General features: G+C 33.9%; 2 protein-coding genes across 4 annotated transcripts; one reads left to right on the plus strand and one right to left on the minus strand.

Moving 5' to 3' along the window:
- Positions 1-205: 205 nt before the first annotated feature.
- LOC112783102 (phytochrome-associated serine/threonine-protein phosphatase) lies at positions 206-7,947 on the plus strand. Of its 3 annotated transcripts, none has more exons than XM_025825878.2 (10): positions 206-549; positions 1,053-1,199; positions 1,318-1,385; positions 1,632-1,689; positions 4,239-4,349; positions 4,473-4,523; positions 5,367-5,510; positions 5,593-5,688; positions 6,269-6,340; positions 7,720-7,947. In XM_025825878.2, exons 1-10 carry the CDS (start codon positions 469-471, stop codon positions 7,801-7,803), a joined length of 912 nt encoding a protein of 303 aa, XP_025681663.1. In that variant the 5' UTR covers positions 206-468; the 3' UTR covers positions 7,804-7,947. The 3 variants fall into 3 exon arrangements, with proteins under 3 accessions (XP_025681663.1, XP_072087748.1, XP_072087749.1); XM_072231647.1 differs by having other exon boundaries at positions 210-549; positions 644-1,199; XM_072231648.1 differs by having other exon boundaries at positions 321-549; positions 620-1,199.
- A 1,832-nt stretch (positions 7,948-9,779) lies between these two features.
- LOC112783103 (probable uridine nucleosidase 2) lies at positions 9,780-13,719 on the minus strand. The gene is made up of 9 exons (XM_025825880.3): positions 13,586-13,719; positions 13,326-13,441; positions 13,171-13,230; positions 12,913-13,098; positions 12,691-12,795; positions 12,505-12,601; positions 11,267-11,374; positions 11,053-11,188; positions 9,780-10,151 (listed from the first exon to the last, which is right to left on the minus strand). The coding sequence occupies exons 1-9, from the start codon at positions 13,632-13,634 to the stop codon at positions 10,043-10,045; spliced, it is 966 nt and encodes a 321-aa protein (XP_025681665.1). The 5' UTR covers positions 13,635-13,719; the 3' UTR covers positions 9,780-10,042.
- Positions 13,720-15,589: the final 1,870 nt, after the last annotated feature.

Here is a 15,589-nt window from a genome sequence, read left to right on the forward strand (position 1 = left end):
ACTTATATAAGTTTTTTGCTTAACTATTTTTAATTAAATTAATTATTATTAATAATTTCTCTTAAATGTTTGAATTATTAGTTCATTAAATATTTAGAAAGTAATTGGTAGTGGGTATTGTCATTTTAAAATTTATAATTTAATTTTTAATATGACAAAACTTTGTTTTAAATGTGTTTATATTGAGAGTAGTATCTTCTAAATTAAACGTGTTATTATCAATATGTAAAATTTTATTGAAGAAAAAGAGAAAGAAAGTAAAAATTAGCATTTTTTGTTTTCGTTGGGAAAAGAAAAGGCGATCAAATCGAACACGAATTAGATTAGAGAGGGCAGAGGGGTGTTAATTATTGTTGACTGGTGGCAACCTACTAGTAAGAGTATACCCTGCCCTGCCTTGCCTGGCCTTGCCTTCACCACTCTCCTTGTTTGTATTTTTGCATTTTGCAGTCGCAGAGGCAGAGAGACATGGATTTGGACCAGTGGATCTCCAAGGTCAAAGATGGCCAACACCTTCTGGAAGACGAACTTCAACTTCTCTGCGAATACGTAAGCATCATTTCCCCTTTCGCTCGGTTCATTTTCCCCATTTAGGGTTTCTAATAATAATTCCAATTAGATCTCCCCTCCGCTATCGTGTTAGGGTTCCTCTTCAACTCCCTCGGTTCTCTTTTCCCACTCTCCAAATCTTTGCTCAAGCATCTAGACTGAATCTGCATTTTGGGGTTATCCGTGTTAAAGCACCGATAGTTAAGTCGGGAGGGGGTAAAATAGAGTTATCTTGATAAGTCTCTTTGTCAAACGAATCAAATGTGGTTGATGAATGTGCCATTGCGAGGCAAGAAGAAGCGAAGCTTTTAGCTTAATATGTATACCCAAGGGTTCAATTCTGATTATATTAATTTTCGTTGAGGGGCTTATGCTTTACGTATTTCTTGTGCTTGGGTTGTCGTTTGGTCACATTTGGTTTGTCCTATCTACATAGCTTGGGTCATTTATACTGCAACGTATTATGCTTTTCTTCTTTTGTTATGTTTTGACTGATATCTCAGGTCAAAGAAATCCTTATTGAAGAATCCAATGTGCAACCTGTCAACAGTCCAGTGACTGTTTGTGGTGATATTCATGGTCAGTTTCATGATCTAATGAAACTTTTCCAGACTGGTGGTCATGTGCCAGAGACAAATTACATTTTTATGGTATGTGAATTTTTCTCAAGGAACTGCTTATTGGGTGATGCACTTAATGTATTCTCTGTCTCTCTTTTGCTTTTAAATATCTTATCTTGTATGCTATATCTTCCTAAATGTGTGGCAGGGAGACTTTGTTGACCGTGGTTACAACAGTCTGGAAGTGTTCACCATCCTTTTGCTTCTAAAAGCAAGGTATGTTATCATCATGTATGCTTGCATCTGTCATCAACTTGCTGCATTGTTCACATGACTCTTAATTAAAATAAGGTCATTTTTTATTTTACCTTGATATTGTAAGCTTATTAGAATAATTTCAGGCTGTAGCAGCTTCCTAGTGATTGTTTTTGAAGCTCCAATTTAGAATTGCTCAAATCTTAGAATTGTTGTGATCTTACAATTACTTTTCTTTTACATTTATTCCTTTGTTTAATTTCATAGATACCCAGCTAATATTACTCTTCTCCGTGGAAACCATGAAAGTAGACAACTTACACAGGTAAGCTTTGCTATTGTTCCTGAAATATATCATTCTAGATTTATAGGATTCTATTTGAAGTAAACAGCTTATTCAAAAAGGTTATGTTGAAGATTTATACTCAATGTGAATGTTGCATGTGCCGATTCAAAGCTTAAAAAGCATCTTTGGCACGACTTTATCTGCATGACTTCATAGCCTGTAACCAGAAATATGGCATGAATAATTGTATACTTATATTTTATGTGAGTAGTCTGTACAAAAGATGAAAGCTGTAAAACATTTCTTTACTGAGTCATTTAGCACCTTGTTTCTAAACTTCAGATTCCGTTTATGATTTGATATATGCATTACGTCATTGCATGTCACCTTAGTCTGCCAGTTTTAGTGTTGTTGAGACAGGATTAGTTTCTTATGCCAATTAACACCAAGATTTAAGGAAGAACTTGGATTAAAACCTTTGCAGTTCAGATCTGCCCTTATTGAACTTGATTAGCATGAACTAGGTAATCTCAAAAAGTCTACTAGCTAGGAGTTTTCTTAAACAGTAAATTGATTATAGTAAAATGTGGTTTTGAATGTAGTAGGGAATGGGGATCTTTTTTCAGTATATGTATGTATTCCTTTGAGTAAAAGAAGATAATTATGGCTAGGAAAAGAACGATACAAGAAGGGGGAATAGGAGATCCTGCTAACAAAATAAAATAAGTCAAGGTAGTCAAAGCGAAAGGCGCAAGTGTCTCAAAATGACTTGAGGTGAAAAGCACCAAAAGGCACACACCTCACTAAACAAAGCCGGTAGAAAGCAATGGAGCATGGATGTGTTGCCCTTCTTAGACTGCACTTGTGTTCAACCTCAAATTGGGGTGGTGCCACTATGATCACCCTACAACTACATCATGCTTGCTAGATCACCTAGGGGAAGGCCAAACATTGTGCACCGTGTTGTCATTGCAACCAGTGAAGTCTTAACTAACTCGAGTTCATTACCTCCCTATATAAGGCTGTCAAGTCATTACCAATGCGCCACGAGTAGACTACCATTTTCATGAAGAGACATACTAGCAACACGCTTCGTTGAACCTAGTGTGCCTGAACATGTTAGAGGCACAGAACTGTTGCTTGACTTGCCTCTAGTGCCAAAGCACACCTTTGACTACATTGAAATAAGTAACAAAGACCAGTGAAGCATAGATTTCCAATCTCTCAAGCCAAACTTCTAATTGTATCCCCTGAAACTTATTTTTCTAAAAATCTGATATTGAAAGTGCATAAATTGCACTCCAACTATATATACTGCATGTTGGGGTTATAGGCTATATGTTATCCTAAACTGAACTGCATGTGATCTCATGGTTTCTATTTATATTTATTTATTTTTTATTATGATAAATTATATCTGAGAAGGTAGTGGGCCTAAGGCTCCATTTGGATATTTTCCTGAGACATAAATACAGAGATGGAGATGGTGACATTAGGGATAGAGGCATACAAAATTGTCTTTATATCTTGTTTGGTAAAAATAAAGACCAAAAAATTTAAAAGTCAGTTTTGTCCCCATCTCCTTACCATCCACACCAAACTACCATCTACCTTCTTCCAACACCATTCTTGACCTATAAAAATTTCCGTCTCTCTATCCATTGTTATGTCCCCCATTTTGGGGTGGATGAAAATTGGTAAATATCTGTCTCTGGGATAGAATCTTTTTTCTGTCTCTGTCCTTGTCTTTCTTTCCAAACATCTTCCTGTCCTTTTGTTTCTGTCTCGTGATGGAAAACAAACCGAGTCTGATAAAGTATTTGTCTGAATTTCATTGTCTGTAAAATGTAAAATAGTTCATTTGAACCTTCAGCTTCATTTACTAGGAAATTGCTCAGTTCTATTCTACTTTCATGAAGTGTAAAATCGATCTATTCTTAAACCTTTCACCTGTATTATAGTCATTAACTAAGTTTGAGTTTAGTAAGTGATGACCCTTCATGGTTTATGTAGCATGTGGTATAATTAATTGTTCAGTAATTTTTTGAAGACTCATGTTATGCAACACCTCAAAATAGACGACCATTTCGTCCCATTTTTCTTCTGGCTGGCAAATAATTGCTCAATCACAGGGATGTACAGATTGGCAGTAATAATGTTTAAAAATGTGGGTTGCTGATGTTAGGGATGAGAAGTGTACAGAAGAGAAACATTGGATATGTTGTTGCAGTAGTGATGACTGATGAATACAAAACTGTGATGCATTCTATAGTTTGATGCACCTCAGGATCCATAGATGCATTACATTGGTAATTATGATAAAATTAAAGGATTTTGTTATGTTGGAATTAGGAGTTGATTGATGATGTTTATGATTCTGCAGTGTAGAGACCGAGCTAAAACTTAAAATTTATATTTTTGCCATTTGTTCTTTTTATAGTAAGAGATGTCAAAATTTTATGAATTTCTTTTGGTTGATCCCATAGGTAATGCTAAGATTAAGATTTTAAAAGAAAAATTTACAATTTATCATACCAATTATTATTTCTTTTCATTTTATTTTGTTTTGATTTACTGTCTTTTTCCAGGTCTATGGATTTTATGATGAATGCCAGAGAAAGTATGGAAATGCTAATGCTTGGCGATATTGTACAGACGTTTTTGACTATCTAACACTTTCTGCAATTATAGATGGAACCGTAAATCTCTCTTCTTCCATCCCTCTGCTTCTATTTGTGTATAGTGGTATACAAGCCTTTAATATTTTGATATTCCAATCTGTTTGAAAAAAATCCCTCTTATGCATGCTTCGGTTGACACAGGTGCTTTGTGTTCATGGAGGACTTTCTCCAGACATTCGAACAATTGATCAGGTTGTGTATCTCCCTTCTCAACTAATGATCATACAAAAATATGGTCTAAGTTTAAGCTACGCTTAGGTTTGGATGATCCTTTTTTGTTTTTTGAAAAAGCTTCTGGTATAAACTGCAGCTAGAACTTTTTCTTCTAAATCTTTTGTTGTTTAATAGGTCTGGAAAATCCATAAGATGTGTATGTCAACTTGAATAAGTACTTCACTAGATGTAAAAATACATCTTGTCAAGTAAATATTTTGAAAATTTTCACGCTACAATTTTCTATGCCCATCCTTGTCTTTTTTGTTGTTGATACATCATATGTACAAGCGTGTTATGTATATGATGTGCCTGTATTATTGTACACCTTGATTTAACTTTCACAATATAAAGTGCTCCTGTAATTTTCTTGCTGGTTTTCCTCTCTTCCTTGTTTTTTTCAAGCACTTCAGAGAACAAAATATCACTATTTAATAAATAATATTCACGGATACATTTGGATTATTTATATATATATATATATATATATATATATACATGTGTGTGTGTATGTGTGTATTTGCTTGTCCTTAGATTCCTATCTTTTCAGTAGCAGATTTATGTGATCAGTGTTTGTTTGACTTCAGAAAGCTTTCGGTTGTTTCATTTTGATGTATTTGTCTGTTTTATTTTCTAACACTACCCAAATTTAGTCGTGTCCACAGAAATATCTAATCTGTAAGTTGTCACTGGGATTTGGTTTATTCACTGTTATCTGTAAATGGTGCACACTTGTGATGTTTGTGTAAATTTTTTTCAAGAGAATAAGTGAATAACAAAGTTTATTGGTTTGAAGATAATGATGCACATTTTCTATGGCAGATAAGAGTCATTGAGAGGAACTGTGAAATTCCTCATGAGGGACCATTTTGTGATCTAATGTGGAGTGATCCTGAAGACATTGAAACATGGGCGGTTAGTCCTCGTGGAGCAGGTTGGCTATTTGGTTCCAGAGTCACTTCTGAGGTAATATAAGTTTATTATTAAATGCTCTTTACTTGTAGAGCTGAACATAAGTGCTAATTACATAAGCATTGTGTTTATGCAGTTCAATCACATAAACAATCTTGATCTAGTTTGCCGAGCACACCAACTTGTTCAAGAAGGACTTAAGTATATGTTCCAAGATAAAGGTCTTGTAACTGTAAGTGTAGATTGTATTTTTGTATTTTTATTTATGAAAACTTTGAATGTTATTTCAATTTTAATTACTGTACATTTTAAGGTGGTTAAGGGCCACTTGACTGGTAAAAGTTTTATTTTGAGAAAATGACTCACATTGATGGCTAAAGTGATAAGGAAGCCTGAGCTCAGTGGTTGAGGCCTTGAGGGGATTCTGAAATAGTGAAATGTCAAGGGTTGACACTTTTAGAAAAGTAATTCTGGGAAAGGCATCCTCAAATCTCAATAAATTGGATGTGTGTATTAGTCTCACACGAAAAGTCTATGCCTAAACATTGTACGAGCCAAAAGAAATGTGGAAGACTTGAGAAAACATGATGGGAAATATTAAAATGTTTTTTTTTTTTTTTTGCCTATAAATGCTTACTTACACTAGATTTTTGATAGAGGTTGATGGTTGATGGTGAAATTTGTCAATTAATCCATTTAGCCAATGCAGTTATTGTGGTATTAACCTTGACTGTTATTGTAGTCTTTCAAAAATTATAAACTGTCTCTTGAAAATTATGCGGTCAATGGAGTAATTCTTTTATTTTTTGCAGGTATGGTCTGCACCTAATTATTGCTATCGTTGTGGAAATGTAGCTTCCATTCTTAGTTTCAATGAAAATATGGTGAGCTATCTCCAGTTGTTTTTTTTTTTTTGGTGTATGTATGTGCAATCTGCTTCACTGCATCATTTGGTCTCATGAACGTGTGTGGTGCTTTTGTTTTATCAATATGTATTTCTGTCGAATGTTTTTATGAGTTATGATTTCTTTCTTTGATGCATCAAATTACATTCATTCTCCTACATCTTTTATATCAAAGAAATTGAGAGACAACAGATACGAATTGTTGGAACTGGAAGACATTTACCTCCAAAATTTAGATGTGAATGGTAAATTAATTTTGAGTCATACCCCTTATTAATATACTCTAATCAATTTAAATAATAAGTGTCAATATAAAACATTGAAGATGGTAGTTGTTGGTAAAATATGTTGTCTCTACTCAGTAGTTTCAAAACAGTTCATAACGTTTTGTTTCAATTTTGTACCTAGCGATTTAAAAAAGTTTCAATCTTACCCTTATTTTCCATGTGTTAAATTATAGACAATTGAATATTTTTGTTCCAATTTCCCTCCTTACTCTTCATCTTTTTTCTTCATCTTACCTCCTCCAACAATAGTGTTGCCATCACAATCGGCCCCGCTGCCACCACAACCAAACCGTCATCATCTCCCCGCAGCCAATTCTACCCCTTTTCATCCTTATTGTCTCCTTCAACCTGCACCACCAGTGCCACAACCAAAACCAACACCACCATCACCTTCACTGCCACTACCATTGCCAATTTCTCCTTTCTCAAAAACCACCGTCACCATCATCAACAAACACAACAACAATTAAGCACACATCATTTTTCGCTTCTGGGATATTTTTTGGAGGTTATGATGATGATAATGAAGATGAGGGAGGAGGAGGTGTTAGTTATGGAAGATGATGATGGTGGTGGTGATGACAATGATGGTGGATGTGGTGGCTGTGAGGAGGGGTGGTGGCAGCAGAGGTGTAGGTTGTGATGATGATGAGGAGGATGGGGGAAGACGTGGTGTTGATGGTTATGGAAGATGGTGGATGGGAGGATCGGTGATGATGGGATAAGAGGGGTAACATTTAAAAAAAAATAAAATAAAGCATTTTGACCCGCATTTGATTGTAAAAAAGAATTTAATGGAAGGGTAAGATTGAAACTTTCTGAAAATGTTAGTTATAAAATTGAAACAAATAATACTTTAGGAGTAGTATTGAAACTTCTTAAATAATGAAAATAGTTATCTTGTGGCATGCGTGAAAATTTTCAGTGTTTTAACATTTGATATATTCAGACAGCAAAGAAACATATGAATGTGATCCAATGTATGTGCTTAGATGAAATAAGTGATCTTGTAACTTGTTTTTCATGGTTGCGGTCATTCTTAGTTGCGAGCATATGGTTTATTTTTAACAGGAGAGAGAAGTTAAATTTTTCACTGAAACAGAGGAGAACAACCAGATGAGAGGTCCCAGGACAGGCGTTCCATATTTCTTGTAACTTGTCAACTTCTTGCTGGAATTTATTGTAAAATTATATAGTAAATCGTTTACTCTTATGATTGGACATTGATAGTCATGTATCATGGAGATTGAAAAGCATTTCTTTTTTATTGCAAAAGTGGATCATATTTTTGGCATAAAACTTCCCGATTCCTATGCGGTATATGTTTTTCAATTTTCTATATGGAACACTAAACTTGGGTGGCAATGGATAGGATAGATGGATAGGGTAGAATAGGATTTAAATTTCACTGTAACTTTATTTGCGGGTTTAGACTCTGCAATCCAAATTCTTCTTACAGTTTAATTCTTTCAATCTAATTCTATTCGACTAGATTTGCAAAAAAAAAAAAAAAAAAAAAAGTTGACTAAAATATAGTATTTAGTCTTTTTTATTTTATAATATTAAATATTATTGATGTATGATAAATTAAATTAATAGTTTGATGACATCAAGTATTTGTACAAGAGGTAAAAATTTGGGCTCAAATTATCACTTCTACATCATATGTATATATATTTTTATGAACATTTACATTTTATATGAAGGGTGCAGACAGGGTTGTTTCGGCACTCGTATTTGACTTTCTTTGCAGGTTAGGTTGCCAATTCGCTCTGACTGGGTTGGAGCGTGTTGGATATCTGCAAATGAGAGTTGTGTTGCAAGCGCTATTCACACTAGATAGTTCCAAGACATTTGGTCCCCATCTCATGTATTCAAGGATAGTTCTTTGAAATTTTACAATTTTTTCTTTTCTAAGTGTGTGACCGTTTGATCAATATCCCATGCGATAATATTGTTTATGCACGTTTGTGAAAGTTGTTTGTGAAAGTTTTTGCTGCATGAGATTTTTTTTTCAACTGGTTGTAAAGAAAATTATGGTAGTTAATACTACAAATGATAAATACATTAGCACACATAGGTATCATCCATGACTTGGTCGAAATGAACTTCTGAAGCTATGGAAACGTTTCATCCCCTGCAATGATGCCAACAATGAGTTCTTAGCATGATGTGAAAGTTGAATTTTTTTTTTTAGAAATATCAAAAAAAGTAGATGCATGGAAAGTAGCAGTTTTTGTATAAACATATGCAATGTACTTTCATGGATTATCGGTGAAGTTATAAAAATAGCTTCATAGAATATAACACTAAGAGCTGATTCTGATTGTGGATAGAGGAAAATATTAGATTGAGTGGAGTTAACATAACACTACAGAGATAGAAAGCAATATGCAAATTTGTAATTGTAAATTTATATACGATAGTTGTAACGATGCAATTTGGGAAATTTGTTCTTACCCGGTTGTTTAATCGGTAGAGTATGCATCCTGAGAATGAAATCAAATGTTCCTAAAGAGACTTAATAATAAACCACATTGTTTGTTTGTGTTGAGTTGTTTGAATCATCATGTGAGATAACAAAACCTATCTTTATTTGTCTATTGCACAAAACCTAGCTTTATTTGTGAAGAATAATCCAATAGTAATCTTGAAAAACATAGTGTGGTCCTTCTGTTGAACATGATCGTTTCATAAATCTTTTCATTAGCAAATTATTTCCCATACCAATACGATTTAGAATTGTAAAATTTTCTTGTCGTTGGACAAAGGGCATTTTTCTTTGATTCAATCAATGTTTTCTCCTGATTATATTTATTTTAGTAATAATATGTTTGACTTAAAAATATTCCATCGTGTTTTACTTGTCTCTTCCGAGATGACATGGCTTATTTGGTGTTGGCTAATGATATTTCTTTAAGACTTCATTTATTTTTCAAAAGATTCTAAGTTTATTTAATATTTATTAATGCTTGATAATGTTTTGTTCTAAACAATTATAATTAAACTTATTTCCAAAATGTATGTAATATACAATTTTTTGTATTAATCCTGCACATTTTCGCGGGTTTTAGAAATAAATTTTATAACATTGTTCAAGTAATTTCTTATGCAGGCCACACGCTGGTACATAATTATAATAACTGGTGGATTAATAAAGAAGAGTGAAATGTACAAAAAGTGAGTAAGATGCTGCATTGCTTGGAGAGCAAGAATGAACAACTCAATAGAGCTACTTCCTCTCCAGTATCATCCTGAATTTGAGATTAACATAGTGGTGCCCACGCACCTAAAATGAAGTAGCATAAACATATTTTGCTTTAAGCTTATTGTATCCTCCTCCAAATAGATAGAAATAAATATATAGTTTTATGTGAAGGGTTTGGTGGTATCTTCAAGACTCCACAAGACGATCCATGATCAATTTTACAACTCTAGGAGCATCAACAGTCACAGCTACCTTTACTGTGGGCTTATTGGACCATTCAGTGATTTCACCAAACCTGAATTATTTGAGACATACAAGTGAATAGGCATATATTTTTAAATGAATCATATGACCTGGTCACAGGTTCATATATATATATATATATGTAAGCATTAAATCATATCCAGATTCAACATGTATAGCATTTAGTTCGGTCACTACAAGTAACTACATAATGCCATATTACATCGCTAACCAATAATAAACTGTTATTTAGAATATCCAATAATTATGTGCATTTATTTCATCCAAGCCTATGTAAAGCAGACTTCAGTTCCCTCCTTTGTTCTTTCCTAGCATAAACAATTCGATGGAGTCCTCAATAAATCTATGTTCTACACCATTCAAATTAGAGACAGCAGAGTATCAATTTAAGACGCATCCATGTCCCAGGTTCCCCTTACCTTTCTTTATCTTTAATAGCATTTCTTTTTTCAGTAAGAGCATAAATAAAACTACATTAAATACAATAAATCAGAGGAATGGAAAAGTCAAAATAATGTCATAGCCTGAATATAATAGGCTGTCTAGTTGAAAATGTGTACTATGATATCTGTGCCCAAGATTCAGAAAAGAGATACTATAGTTGCAGTTTTCAAGATCTCACCCTCTAACATGCAAGATGATTATTAGGTCTCCGTAAAATTAGCTAGTAACGAGAAGAGTATGGCATTCTTATGTCTAATACAGTCCAAACTCTTACCAAATCTTACTCTTTGCATTTCTGGAAAGAGTTTACTCTATATCAAGGAATGAATTCATAAATACTAGATTAAACTGCAAGCAAAAAAAAAACCCTGGTGCACAAGCACCATTCCTAAAGGATGTAATGTAGACATTCTAACCTAATAAATGCATCAATGACTAATTATACGACTTAACCTCGTGACCTTAAGGTCATACAAAGATAACAGTACCTTTTCTGTTTGTTGTACAGTATTGTAAGACCCCGTGTAATGCCACTGGTTTGAACTCTAACACTACCCTCCATGCAGGTTACAAGAGTAGGATCAACAGCTGCAAGAAGTGCTGTGGGGTCATGAAGGTAAACCCCTGCACAGAAAATAATTGCAGTTAGTATTTCAGATTATTAGGTCTCTCCCAATTCTTGAATGCACTTTGAAGACAGACCGTCGGTGTTGTATGCCTCACGATGATACGAGAAATACAGATCAAGGATTTTGGTCAAGTACTGAGCGAATTTTCCATTTGAACTTGCCAACTTTTCTCGATCAGAACCTAGTCATCAAGTTTAGAGCATGAGATTAGGCCAGAACGGATGAGAAAGAAGATAAATGATGTGTGCCATAATTAACAGCAGCTAAAAGCCATGCAATTTTATGAAATTAAAATAGTGTTATTTAAGTTTGTAGCAGTTTTGTGAACTCTGACTCCTCCAATCTAAGTACTAGTATCTTTCCCTGCCAATGCAATGCATCTCTAACCTTGTATGCATTGATGAAAAAAGGAAGTGGGAATGGGGGAACAGAAGGCTCAAGTGGAATTTCACAAAAGAATGGGAGGGTGAAAGAGAAGTATCACCCTTTACTTTTGTACTTTATGTACGCTTGTATCTTATATTTTGCCCCATTGTTGTTCTGTGAGCTTACTGATACAGAACCATGTAACCATTCAAATTCCAAGTTTCTTCAAATCCTCTCCCAACTCTTTGGGTTCAGACTAACAAAATACAACACAAAATATCTGTCTAACCTTAATACTTATAAAATTAAGCATACTACAGAACAAGATATGAGAAATAAATGTCAAAGACAGATTCATTGTAACATACCAATGCAATGCTTCATTGAAATAATTGAAATATTTAGTAACACAGCAGTAACTTTTCATTGATCAAAGAAAGTCTTGAATATTAGTCCAGTTGGGTAGACCTCTGAGTTCAGTTGAACTGAAACCTCTGTTATAGAAAACTCACCAACTAAAATCTAAAGAATTCAACTAGGAAATCAACTATTTCAGCCAATATTAGACAAATTTTCTAAAATTACCCTTTTATTATAAATTCTAAATTCTAAATCCTAAACTCTATACTTTCCAAAAAGTGAAAGTTAAGAAAGTAATTTTATAATAAAAAACTTGCCTAATTTTAACTAATTAAAAGTTGATTTTCTGTACTTACTTTTATCTAAAATATAAATGTTAAAATAGGTTTAGCACCTCCTCATGCTAGATATGATTTGAGAAAGTATAAGAAAATAAAGTTGTATCCTACTAACAACCATAGCTTCTGGTCTAGTGGTAAACACTTGACCCAACAAGAAAATTTTCCATAAAGATAGGACCAATGAATTAATGGTTAAAAATTTTAAGAAAAACTTGAGTGAAGAAAACTTTGACAGAGCTTGTACCAGTCAATACAACTTGGTGGGTAACATTTATCCCCACTGTTAGTATATCCGCTCCACTCGTGAACACAACATCTGCAGCATCTGGATCACCAAATATCTGGAATCAAACCCAACTAAAGGAGTGAGACAAGGAGAGAAATGACCCGTACACAGATGTAGTTATTTATTTATTTCATCACAACACACATTGGCTTCCGCGGCTGGATTCACATTGCCATTTACTGCGAAAGCACCACCAAGTATAACAATCTGCCCAATGTTCTTGGCAAATTCTGGATCAAGCTGTATGGCCTACAAAAGAAGAATCTAGTCAAGAAATGAGGTATTGTACGACATGATATGGTCTCCGAAGAGCAACATGGAAAAGAAATGCCAGCCAAATCGAAAATTGTCCATTTATAATCAAACCAAAGCAATGTTTGTAAGTGGACCCAGGGCCACCACAGTGACTTCGCCAGGGTCAAGTTTTGCTTGTTGAACCAAAAAAGCAGCAGCTGAATCTTCAATAGGCTTCCCTTCTGGCGGAGGAAAATTTTGGTTGCCAAGTCCATCAGCACCGTGGACAAAATCTGCAACGCGAAGTTTTGTTCCTTTCTGTAAGAAAAAAACACAAGAGTCATAACAATTGATATCAACATTAAAGCCATGCTGAGTGAGAGTTGTTACAGTTAATGTGACATGAGATCCTTCAGCAACCGGTATATCAGTTCTCCCTGCAACCTCCAACTGCACATGCAATGGAACGCAAAGCACAAGTCCTTCACAATAACATACATAGAAAATGGAACTGGTGCTGACAAGAAATATCCCAGTAAATTTACCAGATGCAAGGCGTTTCTGGTTGCCAGGGTGGTGTAAACGTTTCCATAAATAGTTGTAAGTCCAATTACTTGCACCTCCGGTGATCGTAGGGCAAGAAATATTGCCATAGCATCATCTACAAGAAAAACCAATCTAAATTGAATTAAAAATCCTCTATTCAAAATGATCTGTTTGCTTTTTATTGTTTGATTTGGGGGCACTAGGGATCAGCAAAGAAGCATTTCGAATTATGATGGAAAGCTTGAAATCTTATTCTTACCGATGCCAGGATCAGTATCAATTATGATCTTCTTTGGTTCGGCCGCCATCTAATGTTATGAGTTATGAGTTATGACTGATCAATCCTCTCTTCTTTCCCAACCAAACCAGATAAGTTCAGTTAAGTTCCTGCGTGTGAACAAATTGCATTTTTAAAAAGAGAAAGTATAGGGAGCCAATGACCTAAGCGTATAATGCGTACAACGAAGGTTTAGAAAGTATTAGAGATATGATTATTAGTGTTACATTGTCCTGTCAGGTTACCCTTTTGGGATGAGTGGTTTCAGGACATGGTATTAGAGTTCCAGATTCGAAAAGTCAAGAGTTCGAACTTTGGTGAACCCATCCCTGATGTATTGTACACTTAGGCCATTGGCTCCCTAGCATTACTCTTTTAAAAATTTATATATTACTTTCTTAAAATATTTTTTTATTAGAAGTACTTTTTGTGAAATTGTGGAATCAGTTTCCTTCGTTTTGTGATATACAATGATAATCTGTGAGAACAGAAACTATCACATTTAAAAATAAAAGTTATCTACTATATTTATCCAAGACAAGTATGCTTTGTACAAATTAATTAATAAACATGTCTTAAATTAAAAAAGAAACGTGTATTGGAATCAGAATAAATATGAATATATTCTACTAAATTCCAAACATGTTACATATATATAAAATAAAATTGCATTTAAACAATGTTTATTTTGTTTAGAATTACTTAGATGTTACATGCATGTTGGTACAAATTATGAACCATTTTTATTGTATTTCAAATGGATATTTATTTGTGTCTAAATAAAACATGTTTTTTTTCTCTATACAGGTTAAATCGTGTTTAATGTCTTCCTAAAAAATTATTGGTCAATGTTTTGTTTTCTATTTCTATCAAATTTACTGTTCTTTCAAAACCATATTGCGATCCCCTATTTAATCTTTTGATAGAGATGAGTATTTATTATGTGAAACATTTATTTTTGTTCAAGATAGATTTATTACTTGTTACCATCCGTTTGAAACGATTATATGATTTGATAGGGAAGAAAAGCCAGGAACGAGAGAAGAAGAGTCTTCAATCTCTTTGAAGAAGACAAATAAAATTGAAATGGTTCAAAATTTGCACATAAGTGAAAGGAACGAAGAATAGTCAAGATGAAAATTGAAAAAGGAGAGAAACAAAAGAAAGAACCAAGGAGGAAAAAAAAGAAAAGAAAATGTAGGTGGCACAAAATAGACATGTTCTTTGATTTATTTGTATTTGTATAATTCAATATACATGCTAGGCATAAAGTAAGCATGAATTTCAATTAAAAAATAAACATATATTTTTCTTCACATTTGTACAAATTAATAAATATAATATAAATAGACAAGTAAAAATGGACTTTTGAAAAAGAAAAACACGTTTATATATATAAATGAATTGTGAAGAAAAAAATGAATTGTGAAGGAAAAAAATGAATTGTGTTGGAAAAAATAAGTATAAATTTTTTTCCTTTTTGTATTTGTGCAGATTAATAAGTATGAAAAAGAATTTTAGAATTATTGTTGAGAAGGAAAGAAAAAAATGAATTGAAAAGATAAAGAAAAAGAGAAGAGAGAAAAGAGGGGGGGGGAGGGGGAGAATATATTTGCTGAATGTGTATGCAGGGTACACTCTGTATAATACGTTATATGTAGGGATTGAATTTGATAGTTTTAAGTTGTACAAGATGTCTCTGGTACGGGTTGAGAGATGGATCGGAAACCTGCGGGTCGAGGCGGATGCCGGATCGCTTGACTGGGGCGATGGGGGGTGGTACCCAACGCTCAAGTCAGAATGGATCTGAGAGGTAGAAAGTGTGTAGAATGAATGAATACCTGGAGAGACTTTGAGTCCTCTATTTATAGGTGATGGAGAATATCTTATCTTATCTTGTTTGGCTAAGATAAAGGAGACGTTTGAATTCGAAAGTCGGTTAGGAGTCTGAGAATGCCGTTTTCGGGCCTTCTAGAAGTGAGGAAC

Source organism: Arachis hypogaea, chromosome 20, assembly GCF_003086295.3.
Source record: "Arachis hypogaea cultivar Tifrunner chromosome 20, arahy.Tifrunner.gnm2.J5K5, whole genome shotgun sequence".
Classification (NCBI taxonomy): Eukaryota; Viridiplantae; Streptophyta; class Magnoliopsida; order Fabales; family Fabaceae; genus Arachis; species Arachis hypogaea.